At 36.5% G+C, this 22,458-nt stretch overlaps 1 protein-coding gene across 1 annotated transcript in view; it reads left to right on the top strand.

Annotated features, from left to right (window-relative positions):
• Positions 1 to 21,730, top strand: part of slc44a4 (solute carrier family 44 member 4) — a 36,559-nt gene extending 14,829 nt beyond the window's left edge. The window contains exons 4-22 of the mRNA XM_067425503.1: positions 18 to 96; positions 1,403 to 1,502; positions 4,368 to 4,499; positions 4,825 to 4,885; positions 4,983 to 5,106; positions 6,414 to 6,497; positions 9,209 to 9,321; positions 10,018 to 10,140; positions 11,505 to 11,604; positions 11,832 to 11,924; positions 12,029 to 12,131; positions 12,443 to 12,702; positions 13,575 to 13,669; positions 16,227 to 16,330; positions 16,469 to 16,542; positions 17,956 to 18,026; positions 18,118 to 18,212; positions 21,145 to 21,229; positions 21,318 to 21,730. Of these exons, the coding sequence (XP_067281604.1) occupies positions 18 to 96; positions 1,403 to 1,502; positions 4,368 to 4,499; positions 4,825 to 4,885; positions 4,983 to 5,106; positions 6,414 to 6,497; positions 9,209 to 9,321; positions 10,018 to 10,140; positions 11,505 to 11,604; positions 11,832 to 11,924; positions 12,029 to 12,131; positions 12,443 to 12,702; positions 13,575 to 13,669; positions 16,227 to 16,330; positions 16,469 to 16,542; positions 17,956 to 18,026; positions 18,118 to 18,212; positions 21,145 to 21,229; positions 21,318 to 21,424 (2,003 nt within the window). The 3' untranslated portion in view covers positions 21,425 to 21,730. The remainder of the gene's footprint in view (positions 1 to 17; positions 97 to 1,402; positions 1,503 to 4,367; positions 4,500 to 4,824; positions 4,886 to 4,982; positions 5,107 to 6,413; positions 6,498 to 9,208; positions 9,322 to 10,017; positions 10,141 to 11,504; positions 11,605 to 11,831; positions 11,925 to 12,028; positions 12,132 to 12,442; positions 12,703 to 13,574; positions 13,670 to 16,226; positions 16,331 to 16,468; positions 16,543 to 17,955; positions 18,027 to 18,117; positions 18,213 to 21,144; positions 21,230 to 21,317) is intronic.
• The last annotated feature ends 728 nt before the right edge of the window (positions 21,731 to 22,458 follow it).

The raw sequence follows: 22,458 nt of genomic DNA, 5'->3' as shown, positions 1-22,458 counted from the left end.
TGCGTTTGATTCCTTAGCCTGGCTGTACGGAGACCCTCGACACGTGCTGTATCCCAGAAACTCCACGGGAATGTTCTGCGGAATCGGAGCAAACAAGTGAGATTTGCCTTCAGTCGTTCTCGGGTCTTCTGGGCTTGATTTGTGCTTGTCTTAGTTTAGTTTTTTTACAAGAAGAAAAGAAAATCAAACAGACAGACCAAGAGACATCAAGCACAATTATCATAGATCACCAGACATGCTTGTGCCGACTGCTGTGTTTAGTGGGGTTTCCCCAGGCTGAGGAGGATGGTTGGCTGGCTCCGCCCTTAACTGGCTGTTCTCAGATAGTTTGATTAAGCACACCTGTTGCTGATTTCCTGTTGGGCCTTGTTAAAGGGAGTCTGAGGAAAAGGCCCAGGAGGCTGCATGCTGGACTTGATTGGCATTTCCATTGGGTTTGACTTGTTTCTTTGTTACATCCAACACTACAACAGCACATGACCCTTTCATGCATTCATTACACAACACACTGATTCCTGACTGTTACACATAATACTGTTTTTTTTTCTGTATAGTTCTATTTTGTTAATAAATTTCGTATTTTATTTCGGCTTTTGTATGTGTCCCAATCTTTGTTGCGTCCCTTTGAGCCACGGGGTGTAACAAATGGGGGCTCGTCCTCGTCGTAGTAAAGTTTGTGCTTTGAGAGGGATTTGAAATATTTGATAAGTTTGTTCGTTTCGTCGTGTTTTGGAAAAGGTCAAAATTTTGTACGCAATTTGAGACGATTGAGTAATCGTGACGTTTTGAGGGAAGTCCAATTTGAATAATTTGTCAACTTCATGTAAAACAGAAAGGGGAAAAATAAACGACAATAAATAAACAAAGGCATATCCATCTCAATTTGTATTCAGATAAAATCTTCATTTCTTTCACATTTCTTTCAGGCATGTCTCAGAAAGTCAGATGTTCAATAGCATACATTTCCTTAAATATTTCTATCCATTCATCAATTATCGGGGGAATCTTAACTTAGCCATTTCTTAGTTATTGCTTTCTTGCTACCTGCTACAAGTATTTGTAACACATATCTATCTGTCTTTCTCAGTCCTGTGGGTAGATGTCCTAAATATATAACAGTGAAATTAAATTCGAGCTCTGAGCCGAATATTGTCCTCATTACCTTCCCCACCTCTATCCAGGACAAAGAAATAATAGAGCATTCCCAAAGGGATGGAAGTGACCAGCAGACATATTACCACTCATTCTCCAACACTGACCTTGTTCAGGATTGTGACTCTGAGTCTTTTTTATATTAGGGGTTATAAAGAACCTTAAAGTGTTTTTCCAGGTGAATTCCCTTCAGAAACCTGAGCTAGACGGATTTGTGCTTGTCTGATGCTCCTGTCCTTCTGTCTCTCAGGGATAAACCCAGCGTCCTGTATTTTGACCTCATCAAATGTGCCACGGCGACCAACATAATGGCTGCGGCTCTTCAGGGTCTCCAGTGTCCGACCACACAGGTACCAGAGAGATCCGAATCAACGGCATCTGTTCCTGCTTTAAAACACTCCCTGAGCTCTGCTTATAATGTTACGTCTCAAACGATCATCATTTAAAATACTTTAAAGGGATAGTTCACCCAAAAATGAAAATTAGATGTTTATCTGCTGACCCTCAGTGTATCCAACATATAGGTGTGTTTGTTTCTTCAGTCGAAAACAAATGAAGATTTTAAACTCAACCGTTGCTGTGTGTCGGTCATATAATGGGGTGGATGGGTAACAAGTCTATGAGAGGAAAACATACACACAAAAAAACATGCATAGACAACGTGCACAAAAACCCTGATGCTCCTGACGACACATCGATGTCTTAAGATACGAACCGATCGGTTTGCACTGGGGGTCAGCAGATAAACATTTAATTTTCATTTTTGGGTGAACTAACCCTTTATGTAAGGGATAATGTCCACCCAGCCGGCAATAAACCCCGCCAGAGTGATCAGGACCCCGAGGCGAAGCGGAGCGTCACTCTGAAGGGGTTTATTCTGCGATAACAACCGGCTGGGTGGACATTATCCCGCTTATTACACGGCTACTAGTCTCAAATAAATTAGACACAAAATATTGTCTTGAGATTAAATATTTTATTAGCTCTTACGCAAAGCTTCCGCGAAGAAAAACAGTTCCAACCTGCTTTAAGCCTTTATCTATTGCTGCTAAATGTTGAAAATGAATGCTGAAAGGGTTAGTTCACCCAAAAATGAAACCAAGCCTATGATTTACTCACCCTCAAGTCATTATAGGTGTATATGACATTCTTCTGTCAGACAAATACAATCAGAGTTATATTTAAAAAGTCCAGGCTAACGTTAATCCCAGCAGTAGTTGGAGCTGTTTCTGAAGTCCATTAAAAATGCAGCTGTCCGTCAAATAACTGCTCCACACGACTCCGATGGGTTAATAGAGCCGTCTGATTCCAATCGATGCGTTTGTGTAAGAAAAATATCCATATTTAAAACATTATAAAGGAAACCCGCCTTGAAGTCTTCCATTGTAACCCACGGCTGTTTAAGCCACAAGATGGCGCCAGCGTTAAGCACAGAAGTAGAACCGGTCAAGATAACTCGTAGTACCCGGATGAGCGGGTGTTATCTGGAAATAACAGACCGCTGGAATGCGCGATTGACCAATCAGAATCAAGTATTTCACAGAGCCGTGTAATAATATAAGATAACTTTAGCAATACACTTTAAAACGCTCCCTGAGCTCCACTTATAATGTTACGTCTCAAACAGTCATCATTTCTAATCTCCTTTAAGACTTCAGTGTAAACGCCCACTTCTGTGATTGGGCTGCATATTTGCATATTAAATAAGCGTTATACATGTGATGGCTGCTGTGATTCATGGAAAGTTTGTATTACAGTATTATGTTTACATTTAGCCTATCACATTTAACTATATCGCCGTTGTCGGGCGGAAACTTTGTGTCTCCTAAAACCGAGGCCCTTAGCGGTTAATACTCGGTTAACCATAGTGTGCGTCAGGGTTATTTTTAGTTTATTAATTTGACGACCACCATCTCCGTAGTGAACGCGCCTATAGAGAGAAATGCCATCATGGATTACATAATCAGAGAGTAGCCTATTTCTTTTCGTTTTAAATTGTTAAAAGACATTTCAAGTTTCTTAAGATCTATTTCATGTCTGCGAGGCGCTGAGTTTCGTTAAATTAGGATAAGATGAATGCTACAGTTCACAGAGCAATGCGAGTGGCCGCGAGGGCGCCGTCATGATTAGAGCATGTAACGTTAGTAAAATATGCAGCCGAGAACGATTCACACAGACACAGCGTTTGACTCGCGCGGCTGAGCCTCTCCCGGCAGAGAGTTCAAGCATCTGTGGACTCGTCCCTTCAGCTCTGGCCATCTTGCTTTCAGTCCGTGATTAGCTTTTTTTGTTTTCTTCATTACAGTTAAAGTAACGTCTGCTTTTCTCTAGTCATTCACAAGTTTCTCACTTCAAACTTTCTTTCTTCTGATCCGTTATGCACAGCGCGCGCGGCTCCCGCGTTACTTCTGCCCTAATGCGACTTATAGTCCAGTGCGACTTATGTTATTTTCCTCTTCATGACGCATATTTTGACTAATGCGATTTATACTCCTGAGCGACTTATAGCCTGAAAAATGCGGTAAGCACTGCATTGCAATACTTCCATTTTGCCCCGTCACTCTCATTTTTAAAGTGCTCCCACGCTTTCTTTGCCCGCTTAGAAAGCTGGTCATGACTTCTTCTTGTGGATATTACAAATGTCTGGGAGCGCTCTGGCGGTCTTTCTAGGGGTGCAAACATATATTACAACTAAATTCAAGGCACGTCATTGACGCCACTTAACCGAGCAAAATGTTTCACTCGGTTATGCAATTTTTAACGGTTAATCGGTCAATCGGTTAACCATGGACACCCCTAATATATATATATATATATATATATATATATATATATACAGTGTATACATATAGTGTTTCTTAAGTAAAGAAAACACTGTGCTTATTAGAAGAACCAGTTCTTTATTCGCCATTGCATTGCAAACAAGCAGAGAGGCTCATTCACAATCGAGGAGGGGCAGTAATATCTACAGACTATAGTAATATCTACAGTAATATCTAATATCTACAGACTATAGTAATATCTACAGTAATATCTAATATCTACAGACTAGTAATATCTACAGTAATATCTGAGACAGAAGAACTGAAAATGCTGTAATGTGCCCTGACCTTTGAAAGAGCAACATCTGAGCGATAACCTTTCATGAATTATGATATGATTTGTGTTGAATATGTGTGTGTGTGTGACAGTAATTGTTTGTTTTGCCGCTGTAGGTGTGTGTGAAGTCTTGTCCGTCAGAGTTCTGGGCTTTGTCTCCTCTCGCCTACTTACCGAACGCAAAACCAGCCAATTATTTCAAACAGGAGTTCTGCGTCCCTTCCTTCCAGCTGCAAGAAACTACCTTGGTAAGTGTGTTTGCGTGTGTGTGTGTTTGTGTGTGTGTTGTGTGTGTGTGTGTGTGTGTGTGTGTGTGTGTGTGTGTGTGTGTGTGTGTGATGGGTAGTTTTAGGGTTAGGGGCAGTGTTAGGGGATAGAAAATATGGTTTGTACAGTATAAAAACCATTATGTCCCCACATTTCACAAAAACAAACATGTGTGTGTGTGTGTATGTATGTATGTGTGTGTCTCTGTGTCAAAAGTCTTATGTTTGACGATATATACTCTATTATAAAGAAAAATATGAACAATGTGGTTATTTTCTTACAACTTTTAATGTCTCTCTTTCTCAGACAACTATGGACATAATAAATAAAGAGTTGTGTCCTCATTTCTACACACCCACATCCTCTGGTGAGTGACTGAAGATGAAGACACTGATAACCACATCATTTCTTCTTGTTAATAACCTCACACATCCGTCTGTCTGTCTGTCTGTCTGTCTGTCTAGTGTTGGGACGGTGTTTGCCCAGTTTCGGAGGAAATGCGTATAATCCCAGCAACATTCCTGATAACTTCAGTCTTCCAGGATTGAGTAAAAATCAGACTGTGTCAGCGATCATGAACGCTACAGGGTAAATACACACACACCCACACACACACACATACATGCATACAGACACGCATACACGCATACATGCATATACACACACAGACGCATACACACACAAAAACATGCACACACACACACACACAGACATACATACACACATGCATACATACACGCATGCACACTCACACATGCACGCATTCACATACATATGCATGCATACTTGCACACACACTATACGCACACACACATGCATGGGCATGCATACATCTATAAACACATTCAAACGCTCACAGATCCACACACACACACACACATAATATATGCATGCACACACACACACATGGACACACTCACATGTCCACACACACACATCATATATGCATGCACACAAGCATGCACACACACATGCACACGCAGGCACACATGTACACACGCACACATACATGCGGAAGCACACATATTAATGAAATGTCGGCGTGTGTTTTGTGTCTTTATTTTCTGCTCATCATGTACTCTAGATCTCAGGATCAGTCAATCAAACGCTATTAATCTGTCTAATATAATCAACATAAATGAGTTCAGACTATACATGTGTATCAATGTATATACAGACTGTGACACTACTACTAGAAAACCGGTTTTAGAATAAAAAACAAATGATTTTCTTCATTTATATGTTGTTTGTACTCGTGTTTGTCCATTGAGCTCGTCTATGAGGAGTATAGTTGAAAATGTTGAGTATAGTGTGTGTGTGTGTGTCATTTACTGATTTACTGAGTGTGTGTCTCTCTCGTTGCCAGTGCTGGAGGGGCTTTAAAGTGAGTGATGGACAGAGAGTGTCCATGTAGCATTAGATGTCTGTCTGACCGTCTGTGTGTGTGTGTGTGTGTGTGTCATCCTGATCATTTCTCTATGTTGAATCAGTGTGTGTCTGTAGGGTGAAGGACGTGTAGCTGTACTGGTTTTAGAGCTTTAGTCTCTGTGTGTGTGTGTGTGTGTATATGTGTGTGTGTGTCTGTCTCTCTCTTTAGGGTGAAGGACGTGTAGCTGTACTGGTTTTAGAGCTTTAGTCTGTGTGCGTGTGTGTGTGTGTGTGTCTGTAGGGTGAAGGATGTGTATCTGTAGTGGTTTTAGAGTCTGTCTGCTTCTCTAAGAGCTTCATTTGTGAGCTTTGACAAATGCTTTGTAAAGTCTTCCCAGCTTTACAAAGGACAGAGTGTGTGTCCAGCGGCTGTGCGGTCAGTGTGCGGTCAGTGTGCGGCCAGTGTGCGGTCAGTGTGTGTGTGGTCATTCTCTGCTGGTGTTTTGATGCTGATTCTGTGTCCACAGTGACCTGACCAACGGGTTCAATGCTAAAGACGTGGGCCTGCGGATCTTCGAGGACTTTGCGAAGTCGTGGCAGTGGATCGTGGCGTAAGTCCAGATCTCCTGTCATTCACACAGATCGAGTCGATCATCGACGCATTCATAGCTTTCTATAAATGCTCTCTGAGAAAAATACTTTTAAAAATAAATGCACCTGGATATACATGCAAGTACTAATATGCATAGTTTGATATTTTGTTGTTAATGCACGGATATTCATAATTTTTATATGTATTGGATACATGTACTTTTGAGTTTAAAGAACATGCAGATACATCATTTTATTATAATATAAAATAATAATACTAAATATTTGGTATTATTCTTTTATTAATATTTTTTTCATTATATATATATATATATATATATATATATATATATATATATATATATATATATATATATATATATATATATATATATATATATATATATATATATACAGTGAGGAAAATAAGTATTTGAACACCCTGTTATTTGGTAACTTAGAAATGGAATGGTCTGAAATTGTCATCGTAGGTGCATGTCCACTGTGAGATACATAATCTGAAAAAAAATCCAGATTTCACAATATATGATTTTTTAAACTATTTATTTGTATGATACAGCTGCAAATAAGTATTTGAACACCTGTCTATCAGCTAGAATTCTGACCCTTAAAGACCTGTTAGTCTGCCTTTAAAATGTCCACCTCCACTCCATTTATTATCCTAAATTAGATGCACCCATTTGAGGTGTTTAGCTGCATAAAGACACCTGTCCACCTCATAATCAGTAAGAATCCAACTACTAACATGGCCAAGACCAAAGAGCTGTCCAAGGCTGGCCAAGACCAAAGAGCTGTCCAAAGACACTAGAGACAAAATTGTACACCTCCACAAGACTGGAAAAGGCTACGGGGAAATTGCCAAGCAGCTTGGTGAAAAAAGGTCCACTGTTAGAGCAATCATTAGAAAATGGAAGAAGCTAAACATGACTGTCAATCTCCCTCGGACTGGGGCTCCATGCAAGATCTCACCTCGTGGAGTCTCAATGATCCTAAGAAAGGTGAGAAATCAGCCCAGAACTACACGGGAAGAGCTGGTCAATGACCTGAAAAGAGCTGGGACCACCGCTTCCAAGGTTACTGTTGGTAATACACCTAAGACGTCATGGTTTATAATCATGCATGGCACGGAAGGTTCCCCAGCTTAAACCAGCTCATGTCCAGGCCCGTCTTAAGTTTGCCATTGACCATTTGGATGATCCAGAGGAGTCATGGGAGAAAGTCATGTGGTCAGATGAGACCAAAATATAACTTTTTGGACATAATTCCACTAAACGTGTTTGGAGGAAGAAGATTAAGTATCATCCCAAGAACACCAGCCCTACTGTGAAGCATGGGGGCGGCAGCATCATGCTGTGGGGGTGTTTTCTGCACATGAGACAGGGCGACTGCACTGTATTAAGGAGAGGATGACCGGGGCCAGTATTGCCAGATTTTGGGGAACAACCTCCTTCCCTCAGTTAGAGCATTGAAGATGGGTCGATGCTGGGTCTTCCAACATGACAATGACCTGAAGCACAGCCAGGATAACCAAGGAGTGGCTCTGTAAGAAGCATATCAAGGTTCTGGCGTGGCCTAGCCCGTCTCCAGACCTAAACCCAATAGAGAATCTTTGGAGGGAGCTCAAACTCCGTGTTTCTCAGCGACAGGCCAGAAACCTGACGGATCTAGAGGAGTGGGCCTAAATCCCTCCTGCAGTGTGTGCAAACCTGGTGAAAAATACTTATTTGCAGCTGTATCAGACCAATAAATTGTTAAAACTCATACATTGTGATTTCTGGATTTTTAAAAAAAAAAAATTTTTAGATTATGTCTCTCACAGTGGACATGCACCTACGATGACAATTTCAGACCCCTCCATGATTTCTAAGTGGGAGAACTTGCAAAATAGCAGGGTGTTCAAATACTTATTTTCCTCGCTATATATATATATATATATAAAATATGGAAATATAGATACATAATGAAAATATATAAGTTATATTTTCTTTATGTATATATATATATAATATTTTATATATTATATAATTATATATATTTTATAATATATAAACTATATATAATTTTTGTATCTAGTATTTAGATACTATTATAGTTTTTATTAATATTTTGAATCAGTTTTCATTTAAAATTTAGTCCTGGTTTTATTAATTATGTTGTTTGTTTTTGTTATTTTAAGTAGATTTTATTTTTTAAATATGTCTAATTAGTTTGTTTTTTTAGTTATAGTTATTTTAGTACATCAAGTTAATTTGTTTTTAATTGTGGAAAATGATACACAATTTAAAATGTATCATTTTTTTATATTTTATTTTATTTCAATTAATATTTAATTAATTTCAGGGTGTGATTTATATATTTATATGTACACATACACACAAATAATTTAAATATTACTATATTCACATTTTATTTTATTATTATCTATTATATTATTATATTTATGTAATTCATATATATATATATTTTTTTAAATAAAATAATTAGATTTTATATATAATTTAATACAGATTTTTTTTTAGAAAGTATTCTTGTAGTGTCTTGTCATCGAGAGTCAGACTATCAGTGATGTTGAAATTTTAAATATTTTGAGTAGCATGCAAATTCTGGTATTTTATATCCTGATTAAGAAGTTACCCCATAGTGTTTGTTTCATCGTGTGTGTGGCGGCTTCAGTGTGATGTAAGTCTCTGTGTGTGTGTGTGTGTGTCAGTGGTCTGGTCATAGCGATGGTGGTCAGCGTCCTGTTCCTCCTGCTGCTCCGCTTCACAGCACCCATCCTGGTCTGGGTCCTCATCGTCGGCGTGCTGGCGGTCGGCGCCTTCGGTGAGCTCAGTGCTTTGATCTCATTACATTGTGTTCTAAACAGCCGCGACATCACCGTGTCATCATCGGGACATCATCATTACATCATCATGAAATCATCTGACATCATAATGACATCATCATGACATCATCTGACATCATAAAATCATAATGACATCATCATGACATCTGACATCATCATCACATCATAATTACATTGTCTGACATCATCTGACATCGTCATCAGCATGACATCATCTTACATCATGACATCATACTGACATGGTCATGACATCATCTGACATCATCATGACGTCATCTGACATCATCTGACATCATAATGACATCCTCTGAAATCATCTGATATTATCATGACATCATACTGACATAATCATGACATCATGACATCCTCTGACATTATCATGACATCATCATTTCATCATCTGACATCAATCATCTGACATCAACATGACATCATCTGACATCATCATCTGACATAATCATGACATAATCTGACATCATCATGACACTCGTCTGCACTGTGAATGAACTGGAGATTAATGAGCGGTTAATGAATAATGTTAAGCGTTTTAGGCCGTTCCGAGTGTGTGTGATGGTGTTTGTGATGAGCGCAGCAGTGTGCGATGACGAGTGTGTGTGATGGTGTTTTTGATGAGCGCAGCAGTGTGTGATGACGAGTGTGTGTTCTCTCGTCAGGGATCTGGTACTGTTATAACGAGTACATGTCTCTGGTCAGCTCCAGCCTGACCTTCAGTAACGTGGGCTTCACCTCTAATGTCAAGGTGTATCTGCAGGTGCGGGACACATGGCTGGCCTTCTGTGAGTCCTGCACGCGCCACACACACACACTACACACACACTACAGTACATGCTTTCATCAGTTATCGCTCACTTCAGTTTCTCTTTCTATTATAATGTGTTTTTCTTCACATAACTTCTGAATTTCTAATACATTTTTAAATACATACACTATAAAAAGTTATATGTTCAATAAGTTATGACAACATATGTCTTTACATTGTTTTAACTCATCAAAATAAGTTAAGAAATGTTAAACTTTTTTAATAAGTTATACGAGATGTGACTCATTTTTTAAAGTCAGTTTAATATAGTCTAAGACTATACTAACTTAAACAGCCAAGTCGATCGATATTTCAGGCTGTGACTTTTTTACAGTGTACATTTAATTGATAAATAAAATAGAAAATGATCATATTACTTCATCTCTCAGTTCAATTTCTCTTTTCATTTTAATGTGCTTCATTCGAATTAAATTCTTAATTGAACTAAAATGGAATTTACATAGAAATGACATTCTTGAGCTACTGTATGTTCATTTTCTGTTTTTTTACCTCTGTGCTTCATTTGCATGACAGCTTTATTTAATTTAAACTACATTAAAGTCAAATTTAATATAATTTAACCTGATAAATATAAATATAATTTAATCTAAGTGAAACTTAATTTCAGTTTGATTTCTGTTTTAATTTGAACGTGCTTCTTTCACAAGATATCTTTCTTAAATGTAATTAATACTGCATTGAATTGAAATGATATATAATTTAATCTAAATATAATTCAAATACTGGATCTCTAATTTTAATGTTCTTCTTTCAGATGACAAACTTAATTTTTTTATTAAATGTACTTAATATAATTGAAATAATTGAGCTATACCTGTTTAGTTTCTGTTTTAATTCTAATGTGTGCTTCATTTGCATGACAGCTTTATTTAATTTATTATATTTATTGAATTAAAATGAAATATAATTTCATCTAAATGTCTCTTCATCTCAGTTTGAGTTCTGTTTTAATTCTAATGTGCTCCTTTCACATGATATCTTTACATCATTAAACTGAAATTAAATATAATTTAAGGTAAATATCATTTAAATACTGGAACTTCGTCTCTCAGCTCAAACTCTCTTAATTTTAATATTCCCAGTTTGGATGACAAACGTAATTAAAACATTTTTTAAATTAAAATATGATTGAACTTCTTGAGCAATACCTGTTCAGTTTCTGTTTAATTTTTAGATGCTTCATATTTAATCTATATTCATTTTGTTTCAATACAATACAATAAAAATGTCTTTAAAAATGTTGTTCATATTTACCCATCAGGATTAAACCAGCAGGTAATAATAATCCGAATATTAATAATTGTGGTGTGTGTGTTGCAGTGATTATCCTGTGTATCGTGGAGGCCATTCTGCTGCTGGCGCTGATCTTCCTCAGGACTCGCATCCTCATCGCCATCGCTCTGATTCAGGAGACCAGCAAGTAAACACACACACACACACACACACACACACACACACACACACACACACACACACACACACACCTGTGTGCTCAAGCTTCAGCTCATGTGTTATTCTCAATGCTCCCACACACACAGATATTAATAATGTCATCACGATCATGTTTGAGTTGATTTGATGAAGTACAGTTTTCTGTGTGTGTGTATGCGTTTTGTAGTGAGTAAACGTGTGTGTGTGTACTTTCAGGGCGTTGGGTCACATGATGTCAACACTTTTCTATCCCATCATCACGTTTGTGCTGCTGTTGGTGTGTGTGTCGTACTGGGGAATTACAGCGCTGTATCCTTTGAATGTGTGTGTGTTTCTCATCTATGAGTGTATGAGTGTATTCAGTGTGTTTTCATGTGTGTATGTTGTGAATCTTTAACCGAGTGTGTGTTCAGATATCTGGCCACGTCAGGCGGTCCCATGTACAGAGTGGTGGCGCTGAACGCCTCGCAGGGCGGCTGCAGCAACATACGGGCCAATGAGACCTGCAACCCGGAGGTTAGACACACACACACAGACACACACACACACAGAGAGAGAGAGAGAGAGAGAGAGAGAGAGAGAGTGAGAGACACACACACACACACACACACAGAGAGAGACTCTCACACACTCAGAGAGAGACTCACACACACACACACACACACACACACACACACACACACACACACACACACACACACAGTAATGTCTTGTGTGTTCCTCCTCAGACGTTCAACAGTTCTCAGTATGCCGGCTGTCAGTCGACACAGACTCACAGACACACACACACACACACACACAGTAATGTCTTGTGTGTTCCTCCTCAGACGTTCAACAGTTCTCAGTATGCCGGCTGTGAGTCGGCGCGCTGCGTCTTCATCAACTATAACACGGAGGGTTTGTTCCAGAAGAACCTGTTTAATCTGCAGATCTATAACGTGGTGGCGTTCCTGTGGTGTGTGAACTTCGTGATCGCTCTGGGCCACTGCACGCTGGCCGGAGCCTTCGCCTCCTACTACTGGGCCTTCAGCAAACCTGCAGACATCCCCACATTCCCTCTCAGCCAGTCCTTCATGAGAGCCCTGCGGTGAGAGACAGCGCACGCGTGTGTGTGAGAGAGAGTGTGTGTGTGTGAGAGAGAGAGGGTGTGTGTGCGTGCGTGCGTGTGTGTGTGTGTGAGAGAGAGAGAGTGAGAGTGTGCGTGAGTGTGTGTGATAAATCTGCTGTTGGTGTGTGAAGCCGTGCTGGACTGTGTGTGTGTGTGTGTGTTGACGAGTCTGCTGTTGGTGTGTGATGGTGTGCTGGAGTGTGTGTGTGTTGATGACTCTGCTGTTGGTGTGTGAGTTTGTGTTGACGACTCTGCTGTTGGTGTGTGAAGGTGTGCTGGAGTGTGTGTGTGTTGATGACTCTGCTGTTGGTGTGTGATGGTGTGTGTGTGTGTGTGTTGACGAATCTGCTGTTGGTGTGTGAAGGTGTGCTAGAGTGTGTGTGTGTGTGTGTGTGTGTTGATGACTCTGCTGTTGGTGTGTGATGGTGTGTGTGTGTGTGTTAATGAGTCTGCTGTTGGTGTGTGCTGGTGTGTGTGTGTGTGTGTTGATGACTCTGCTGTTGGTGTGCTGGTGTGTGTGTGTGTTGACGACTCTGCTGTTGGTGTGTGATGGTGTGCTGGTGTGAGTGTGTGTGTGTGTGTGTGTGTTGTGTTGATGAATCTGCTGTTGGTGTGTGAAGGTGTGCTGGAGTGTGTGTGTGTGTTGATGACTCTGCTGTTGGTGTGTGATGGTGTGTGTGTGTGTGTGTGTTGACGAGTCTGCTGTTGGTGTGTGCTGGTGTGTGTGTGTGTGTGTGTTGACGAGTCTGCTGTTGGTGTGTGCTGGTGTGTGTGTGTTGATGACTCTGCTGTTGGTGTGTGTGTGTGTGTGTGTGTGTGTGTGTGTTGACGACTCCGCTGTTGTTGGTCAGGTATCACGTGGGCTCTCTGGCGTTCGGCGCTCTGATCCTCACGCTGGTCCAGCTCGTCCGCATCATCCTGGAGTATCTGGACCACAAGTTCAAAGGTCAGACAGAGCTTTCCTTCTGCTTCTGCCCAGTGTTTGAGACGCAAGATATCAGAAATCATCTCCATTCGGAAGAGTCTGTCGTGTCTTTATTAGTAATAAAAAGTTATGACAAGTCAAATTTGACAAAGTTGAACATTGACAGTGGAATTTATAACTTAAAATGTTTATTTATGATAAAAGGTGGAAATTGACATGTCTAGATGATGACATAGTAAGTACAAACTGACATAAAATGGCAAAAAATGGACATGTTCACTTAAAAAGTTATGATGAATTTACATTGTCAAAATGTATACATACTAAAGTAAAATCTGACTAAGTCATAATTGTGACTATAAAAGTCAATTGACCAAAAAGTCGAATTATCAAATACTAAGTAAGAACTGACATAAAATATATTTATGACAAAAAGAAAAAAGGACAGTAAAAATAATAATGTTGACGTACCAAGTAAAATTTGACTGAAAGTCCTAATTATGACAACAAAAAGTCAAAATTATGAAAAAATAAATAAACTGTTGAAATTGACTTAAAGCAGCACTAGGTAACTTTCCCACCTTCATAATATATTTTCTAGACTCTTGTGATGATAAATCGACTTACAATAGGTTGAATGACACGTCTGCCATAGCCTGATGGGGTCTGTATCGTTTTTAATCGTACTTTTAAACTTCGGGTTTCGGGTAGTAACCCGAGAAAAAGAAAAGAACTACAAAATTCGACTGCTTTACGGCATATACGTCACTTCCACCAACACACACACTTCCTTACATTCAGACGTGCGAGCCCAACTTTGTTCGTCGGATAATATAGTCATGTCCGAAGCAGCACAGACAAATAAGAAAGAAAAGGTTTTGTTGGAGGAAAGCAATTAGAGGAAACGAGAGAGTGCTGTGATTAAAGGCAGGACGAGGATCAACATGTGACCAGCGTTTGCTCGTCGGCGTGAGCTGAAGGAGGCGTGCCCGACCGATGCTGTCCTGCTTGTTACGGTGAGCTACCACTCAAACATTGAACTGAAGTATCATATAGATTCTGTAAAACGCTAACCAATAGACTACTATAATGACGCTGGCTTGTAAATGTGAGCATCGTGATTATTTGGTGTTTGAAAAAAAAATAAAACCCATGAAATGATATTCATATGACATGCTGAAACATGCCATTGACTGTACCTGATGAAGACATTTCACACGCGCCGCCAGAAGAACACCTGCATGTGAACTCCTCTTGCAGTGTTCAGGGGAACTGTTAGTGCTGGACCGACCCGCGGGACGCTTTTATGAAGTTATTTGGCCCGCCCCGCACCACTGTATATATTTTTACAACCCGCCACGCACCCGCGACCATTAAATAGACATACGGGGTCCGCGGGTTATGAGACGACCCGTCACTAGTTCAGGGCTATCAGGGTTATCATGTCAACAAATGCACGCCCGATGGCATCCCCTGTTGTTGGAGGACAGAGTTTACGACAGTAGTTGAGGACATTATTTTTTCCAAACTGTAGGGGGACCCCGAGAGCAAAAGTAGCCAAGTGCGGCTTTAAAAAGTCAAAATTATGACACTCAGTAAAACTGACATAAAATGCCATATTTATGACCAAAAGATTAAACTGACACAAGTCGAAACTACGACAGTGACGTCGTGTCTGACGATGAGGATCTGTAACGTTTCACTGTTTTTATATTATTATCGTTCATATTAATACTTGAATTATCGTTTTACTTTTATATTTTCAGTTTAAATATTAGCATATATGTTTATTTTATATGTAATTTAATTTTAGTGTAGTATGCTATTATTTATATAGTTTTGTGCTTATTATTAATACTTGAATTATCTTTTATTTTTTATGTTTTTTAGATTTAAATTTAATGTAATGTAACTATTTTAAGGATTATTTTGCATTATTTATATATTTTTATACTTATACATTATCAATATTAAATACATTAAATTATTATATATATCTTTAATTAAATAATTCAATATTTTTATTAGATATTTTTACATTTTGTTATATATTTTTATCATTATTATTTTTAAATATTATTTAGGTAATTCTTTTAATTTTTGTTTAGTTTAGTTTTATTATTATTTATATAATTTTATACTTGTTATTAATATTTGAATTACCCTTTTTTTATATTTTAAAAAGTATATTTCCTTTAATTACGTGTAGTATTTAGGTTTATTTAAAAATTGTATTTAATAAAATTTTACTTTAGCCTAGTATTATTTTGTATTTTATATTTTATTAAATTTGTATTATTATATGAATTATCTTTATTTTTAGTATTATATTTGTTTAATATATAGTCTTTTGTTGTATTATTGTTATTTATGTTATTATAATCATAATATATATTAATTTTTATGCTTTTTTAAAGTGAAATTAAATATTTAGTTTAATTTGGTTAAGTTAGGTTAGGTTAGGTTTCGTTTATTTCTAGTTAGTTATTCAGTGCCTCAAATTAAACTTACTTCTCAAACACTGTAACATGTATAAATGTGCTTGTTGTTATAAACATAAATGTGTGTGTGTGTTCAGCGGCTCAGAACCCGTGCGCACGGTTCCTCATGTGCTGTCTGAAGTGCTGCTTCTGGTGTCTGGAGAAATTCATCAAGTTCATCAACAGGAACGCTTACATCATGGTACGTGAACACACAGACACACACTCACACACACACGGACACACACGGACACACACACGGACACACACACACACACACGGACACACACCCCCGCTGGATGAAGAATGGAGTCAGTGTCAGTGTTTGTGTGGGTTATAGATCGCCATCTACGGGAAGAACTTCTGTGTGTCGGCGAAGAACGCCTTCTCTCTGCTCATGAGGAACATCATACGGTGAGCTTCAGGCCTCGACACGGAGAAACATGGGACACATTCAAATTAATATGCATTTTTAAAATAAATCATCAATTCATACATCCCATTAAAATACAATATCAATGCAGTTTGATCTGAATTGAGTAGACTCTTCTGATTGGCTGTGATTTTTGATTGTTTTTGTCGTTGTTTGCCGCTGTAATTTTACTGCACCTTATGGACGCCACGTGGGAAAAATCATGCTTTAGTAAATCTTTAACTATGATTTATGTGATAAAATTAAATAAAAATTATGACAATTTTCAATATTAATAAAGAGACAATTCTGACATAAGTCAAAGTTGACAAAAAGTTGAAATTGGCAGTCGAAAATTATGACTTAAAAAGTCATAATCATGATAAAAGGTTGAAATTGACGTCAAAATAACGACATACTAAGTAAACAAGTTGTCAGTATTATGACAAAAAGTTGAAATTTTAAAACTGTAAAAACTGATGCCATATTTATGACAAAAAAATACAAAATTCACTGTCAAAATTATGACATACTAAGTCATATTTATGTGTTTTTTAAATAACAAAATAGTCGTCATAAGTCAAAACTGACAGAGTAAAACATTTATAATTATGCTATGTATAATTATGTTCAAAAAAATGTATGACATCCAAATTGACAAAAAAAATCATAATTATGATGAATCGAAATTATGACGAATTGAAATTATGACATACTAAGTGAAAAATCTAAATGATGGCAATTTTATTATTAATAAAAGACAATTATGACAAGAAAAATTGACAGTTGAAATTATGACCTAAAAATGTATAATTATGATAAAAAAAATTGAAATTGACGCCTAAATTAGGACATACTAAGTAAAATCTGACATAAAATGCCATAATTTTGACAAAAAAATTGAAAAATGGACTGTAAAAATTTCCATGTAAAAAGGTATAATAAAATTTTGACTAAGTCATAATTATGGCATAAAAAGTTGAAAGTAGAATTTAAAAAGTCAGTTGACAAAATGTTGAAATAGAAATAAAAAGTCGTAATTTTGACATACTAAATTAAAAAATGACAAATTCATGACAACACTGAAAGTCAAAAAAATATGACTTAAAAAGTCCAAATTAGGACATGTTGAAACTGACATGAGAAGCGGAAATGGATATACAGTACTAAGTAAAAACTATGAATGTAGTTTATGGTTGTATATAATTATGACACAAGTCGAAGTTATTGTCTAAAATGACAAGTCAAAGGTACGACAGTCATAACTGACATAACTAGAGCCCAAAATATGACAGACTAAGAGAACGATCAAAATCATGCCACGCCGTCCCCTCTGTGAGAGTGGAAGCGGAGTGTGTGTGCTGATGTGTGTGTGTGTGTGTGTGTATGTGTTATTGTGCTGATGTGTTGTTCAGGGTGGTGGTGCTGGATAAAGTGACGGATCTGCTGCTGTTCTTCGGGAAGCTGCTGGTGGTCGGTGGAGTGGGTGAGTGTGTGAGAGAGAGAGAATACACACACACACACACACACACACACACACACACACACGTGTCAGCTGACCTCTCGTCTCTTCTCAGGTGTGCTGGCCTTCTTCTTCTTCTCCGGCAGGATTCAGACTCCAGGAACCACGTTTGAGACGGCGGCTCTCAACTACTACTGGATGCCCATCATCGTGAGATACACACACACACACCTCATGGACCCAGACCTGTAGTGTGACGTCTATTCACGCTCTATAAACAGATTTATGATCTAACTGCCGTTATGATGTCATCACATTTGCATAACAAACTCTGATTGGTCTTTTCCTAAATATATTTAATATGGAATGAAGATCAAAAAGCAAAAGAAAGAAATAAGAAATCATATTTTGCTTTATTTTCTTGAGATTGTTTTGCATGATCTGTTCACTTTAGATGAAATATACTTCATATTTCTTTGAGAATTATGCATTTCATGGAGTCAAGCTAAATCTTTGCCTTAAAGTATTTTTTTTACATCAAAATCTGGATGCAAAATAGCATAACATTGTATACAAAATGTTTTTCTAAAAAATCTAAAATATTTATTTAAAATGTACTTTTATTAATTATGACAAAACGCCTATATTGACATGCCAACACGTTTTAATGTCATGATTTTTTACATATTAATTCAGAATTGACTTTAAAAGTCGAAATTTAAGTCAAAATTGACAATACTAGTCATGACTTGACTGTCATGCATTGTTTTGTCATTATTTGGACGTTTTGTCTTATGCTGTCAAAATTATGACAAAGTTGAATTTAAGTCAAACTTGACATGTCATAATTTTGACTTTTAAATCCATTTTTTTTTACATAAATCACATAAATCGAAATTTACGAATACTAATTTGAAATTATGACTCATCAAAATTGACACATGAAGTCAAAATTATATATAGTTTCAACTTAGTAAGTCATAATTTAGACTTAGTCATTCATTTTTTGTCATAATTTCGATGATTTTTAAGTGAAAATTTCAAAGTTATGACAAGTTGAAATTCACAGTTTAGTCAAAATTGACAGAAGGTAAAATGATCACCATACCAAGTCATAATTTTGACTAATCCATTTTTTGTTTAAATAAGTCACGAGTCAACTTGTCGAAATTTACAGACTAATTTGAAATTCATAATTTGAATTTTATGAAATTATCAATAAATAATTCATAATGAAATTATGAAGAATTCAAATTATGAATTCATAATTCGAAATTATGATTTATAGTCAAAAGTCAAAATTGAGAGTTTACTTTGTCATAAATCTTTTGTCATAGAAAGGTAAAATTATCACACATGAAGTCCTCATTTTGTCTAAATTATAACAAGTCAAAATTATGACAAATCAAATCATTCTCGTATTAAGTCAAATTTGACATAAAAGGGTAAAATTATCACATGGTCATAATTATTTAATCCATTTTTGATTTAAATAAGTCGCACAGGTATGTACATTTCAACTTGTGACCAAAATACACACAAGCCAAAACCACATCATTTTGACTTTTGTAAAATAATTTTTTAGTCACGTCAAAATTTTCACAGCAAAATTGACTGAAAGTTAAAATGACATTATTTCTTACATTTCAATTACCTTGGTATGTCATAATTAAGACTTTGCGATACATTTTAGTCATAGTTTTGGACTGCATTTGTCAATTTTGACACGTCATAATTTCGAATTAGTATGTCAATTTCGACTTATGTGACTTATGTATTTAAAAGTCCAAATTATGACACGTCAGTTATGAAGTATATTTCATCTAATTATGTATTTCATGCGGATTCAAGCTAAATCTTTGCTTTATTGTTTTTTTATACATCAAAAAAATAAAACATCTGGATGCAAAATAGAATAACATTTAATGCTATTTTTTTTTTTTAAATATCACACAATATTTATTAAAAACTCCTTTCAGGGAATACAAATGTACTTTTATCAGTTATGACAAAACGCCTATATTGACATGCCAACACATTTTAACGTCATGATTTTTTACATATTAATTCAGAATTGACTTTAAAAGTCGAAATTAAGTCAAAATTGACAATACTAGTCGACTGAGTGTTTTGACTGTCATGCATTTTTTTGTCATTATTTTGACGTTTTGTCTTATGCCGTCAAAATTGAATTTAAGTCAAAATCGACAAAAAGTCTTGACTTTTAAATCCATTTTTTCACACAAGTCAAAATTTACAGACTAATTTGTTGCGTAAAAATTGACATATATAGTTTCGACATAGTAAGTCATAATTTAGACTTTGTCATGTTTTTTTGGTCATAATTTCCTTTTTTTTTTTAAGTAAAAAAGTCAAAATTATGACAAGTTGAAATTCACAATTTAGTCAAAATTTACATAAAAAGTCATAATTGTGACTTTTTAATAAATTTTTTATTTAAATAAATCACGAGTCAACATGTTAAAATGTACATACTAATTAGAAATTATGACTTAAATCAAAATCGACAGTTGACTTTGTCATAAAAAGGCAAAATGATCACGAATGAAGTCCTCATTTTGACACTTTATGTCTAAATTGTAACAAGTCAAAATTATGACAAATCAAATCATTCTCGTATTAAGTCAAACATGACATAAAAAGGTACAATTATTACATACTGTCATAATTATGACTTCTTCAAACCAGTTTTTATTTAAATAAGTCACACAAGTATGTGTGTATGTTTGGACTTGTGACCAAAAGATACACAACCCTAATGTCATATTTTTGACTTTGTCATGAATTCTTTAGTCATAATTTTGACTTTTGTGAACAAATTTTTTAGTCAGGTCAAAATTTACACACCAAAATTGACTAAAATTTAAAATGACATTATTTCTTATATTTAAGTTGCCTAATGTAATAATTTAGACTTTGTCATAAATTTTTAGTCATATTTTCGAGTAAATATTGAAATTCACATATTAAAAATTAATCAAAATTGACAAAGTTGTACTTAGTCATAACTACAAGATAACAAGTCACAAACGATGAGCGTACTTTGATTTTGTGATCGGCAGTAAAATGAGGCGTATAGTGTGTTTTGAGAAGTGACGTGTGTGTGTGTGTGTGTTGACAGACGGTGGTGTTCGGAGCGTATCTGATCGCTCACGGCTTCTTCAGCGTCTATAACATGGGTGTGGACACACTGTTCCTGTGCTTCTGTGAGTCTCACACTCATTCACAGGATCAATATTCAGATTTATAACGCTATGATCATAACTGTGTGTGTGTGTGTGTGTGTGTGCGCAGTGGAGGATCTGGAGCGGAACGACGGCAGCGCAGAGAAACCATACTTCATGTCCAAGAACCTGATGAAGATCCTCAACAAGAAGAACAAACAGCCCAAGACGGGCTGATGATGAAGATGATGATGAAGATGATGAGGGTCTCAGCCTTCATGCTCCCAAGCACCGGCACTTTCACGATCCCAGCGAATCATGTACAGACACTTTTAAACATTGTTATTCCCATTTCTTATTTTTTTTACACTCTTAAGCCCTATGCAGACGGTGCTTGTTTCTCGTGGGGTCGTAAGGTATGTTCATCATCTACAGGAGCTAGTCTGTGATTTTATTGTCGTCTGAATCCACAATGTCAGTGTTTTTTTTCCCCCAACACCCGCGTAAAAATCCCCGGCAATATTACCAAGGTCGTGTGCTGATTTAATCGCCGTCCGAATCCACATCGCTGAGTTTTCAAGAAAGGGTTGTTTCAAAATTCTCTGTTTATATCCTTTCTGACCCCTGCGGAGTACCGTATCGCTGCGTTTCGCTGTGTATTGGATGAATTTTAAAGATCTAGCCGACACTTTTATTACTGAAATGCTAGAAATTATTTACAAGAATAATCTTTCATCACCGCCCAAAAGAGAAATAAATAAAAAAAACACGTAAACATTTGAAATGAGCCGTTATTGCGGCAGTAATTAACGTTATATAGGTTCAATTTGCAGCATTATATTAACATATTTCTGCTCATTTCTACATTTTTTTAATTAAATATTTTTATTTTTAAGCAGATTTAAATAATTAATAATATCTTAATATTAAATTAACCCCTTAAGGGTCACTGGCCGACCGGTGGGCCCAAAGCCATTACATATTTAAAACCGTAATATTCTATACTAAACCTAAACTAATCTAGACAAACTATATATCATTGGAGATCTTAGAGATTGTATTTTTCATATTTGACCACTATTTTACATTTAAAATTATGTAGTGACAGTAATTCATTAATTTGTGACAAGAAAATTTAGCAAAAAAAAAGCTAAATTCCTGTACAATGTGGTTTCAGTAGTAGTTGTTTTATTGGTCATATTCAATTTTTTATATGTCATATTTATGGTTTAAAAAATTATTTACAACCTATCTAGAATGTTTTATTGCTG

This window comes from Pseudorasbora parva, chromosome 19 (genome assembly GCF_024679245.1).
Source record: "Pseudorasbora parva isolate DD20220531a chromosome 19, ASM2467924v1, whole genome shotgun sequence".
NCBI classification, from domain to species: domain Eukaryota; kingdom Metazoa; phylum Chordata; class Actinopteri; order Cypriniformes; family Gobionidae; genus Pseudorasbora; species Pseudorasbora parva.
Note: the sequence above shows the minus strand (reverse complement) of the source record. Positions and strands in the feature narration are given on the sequence as shown.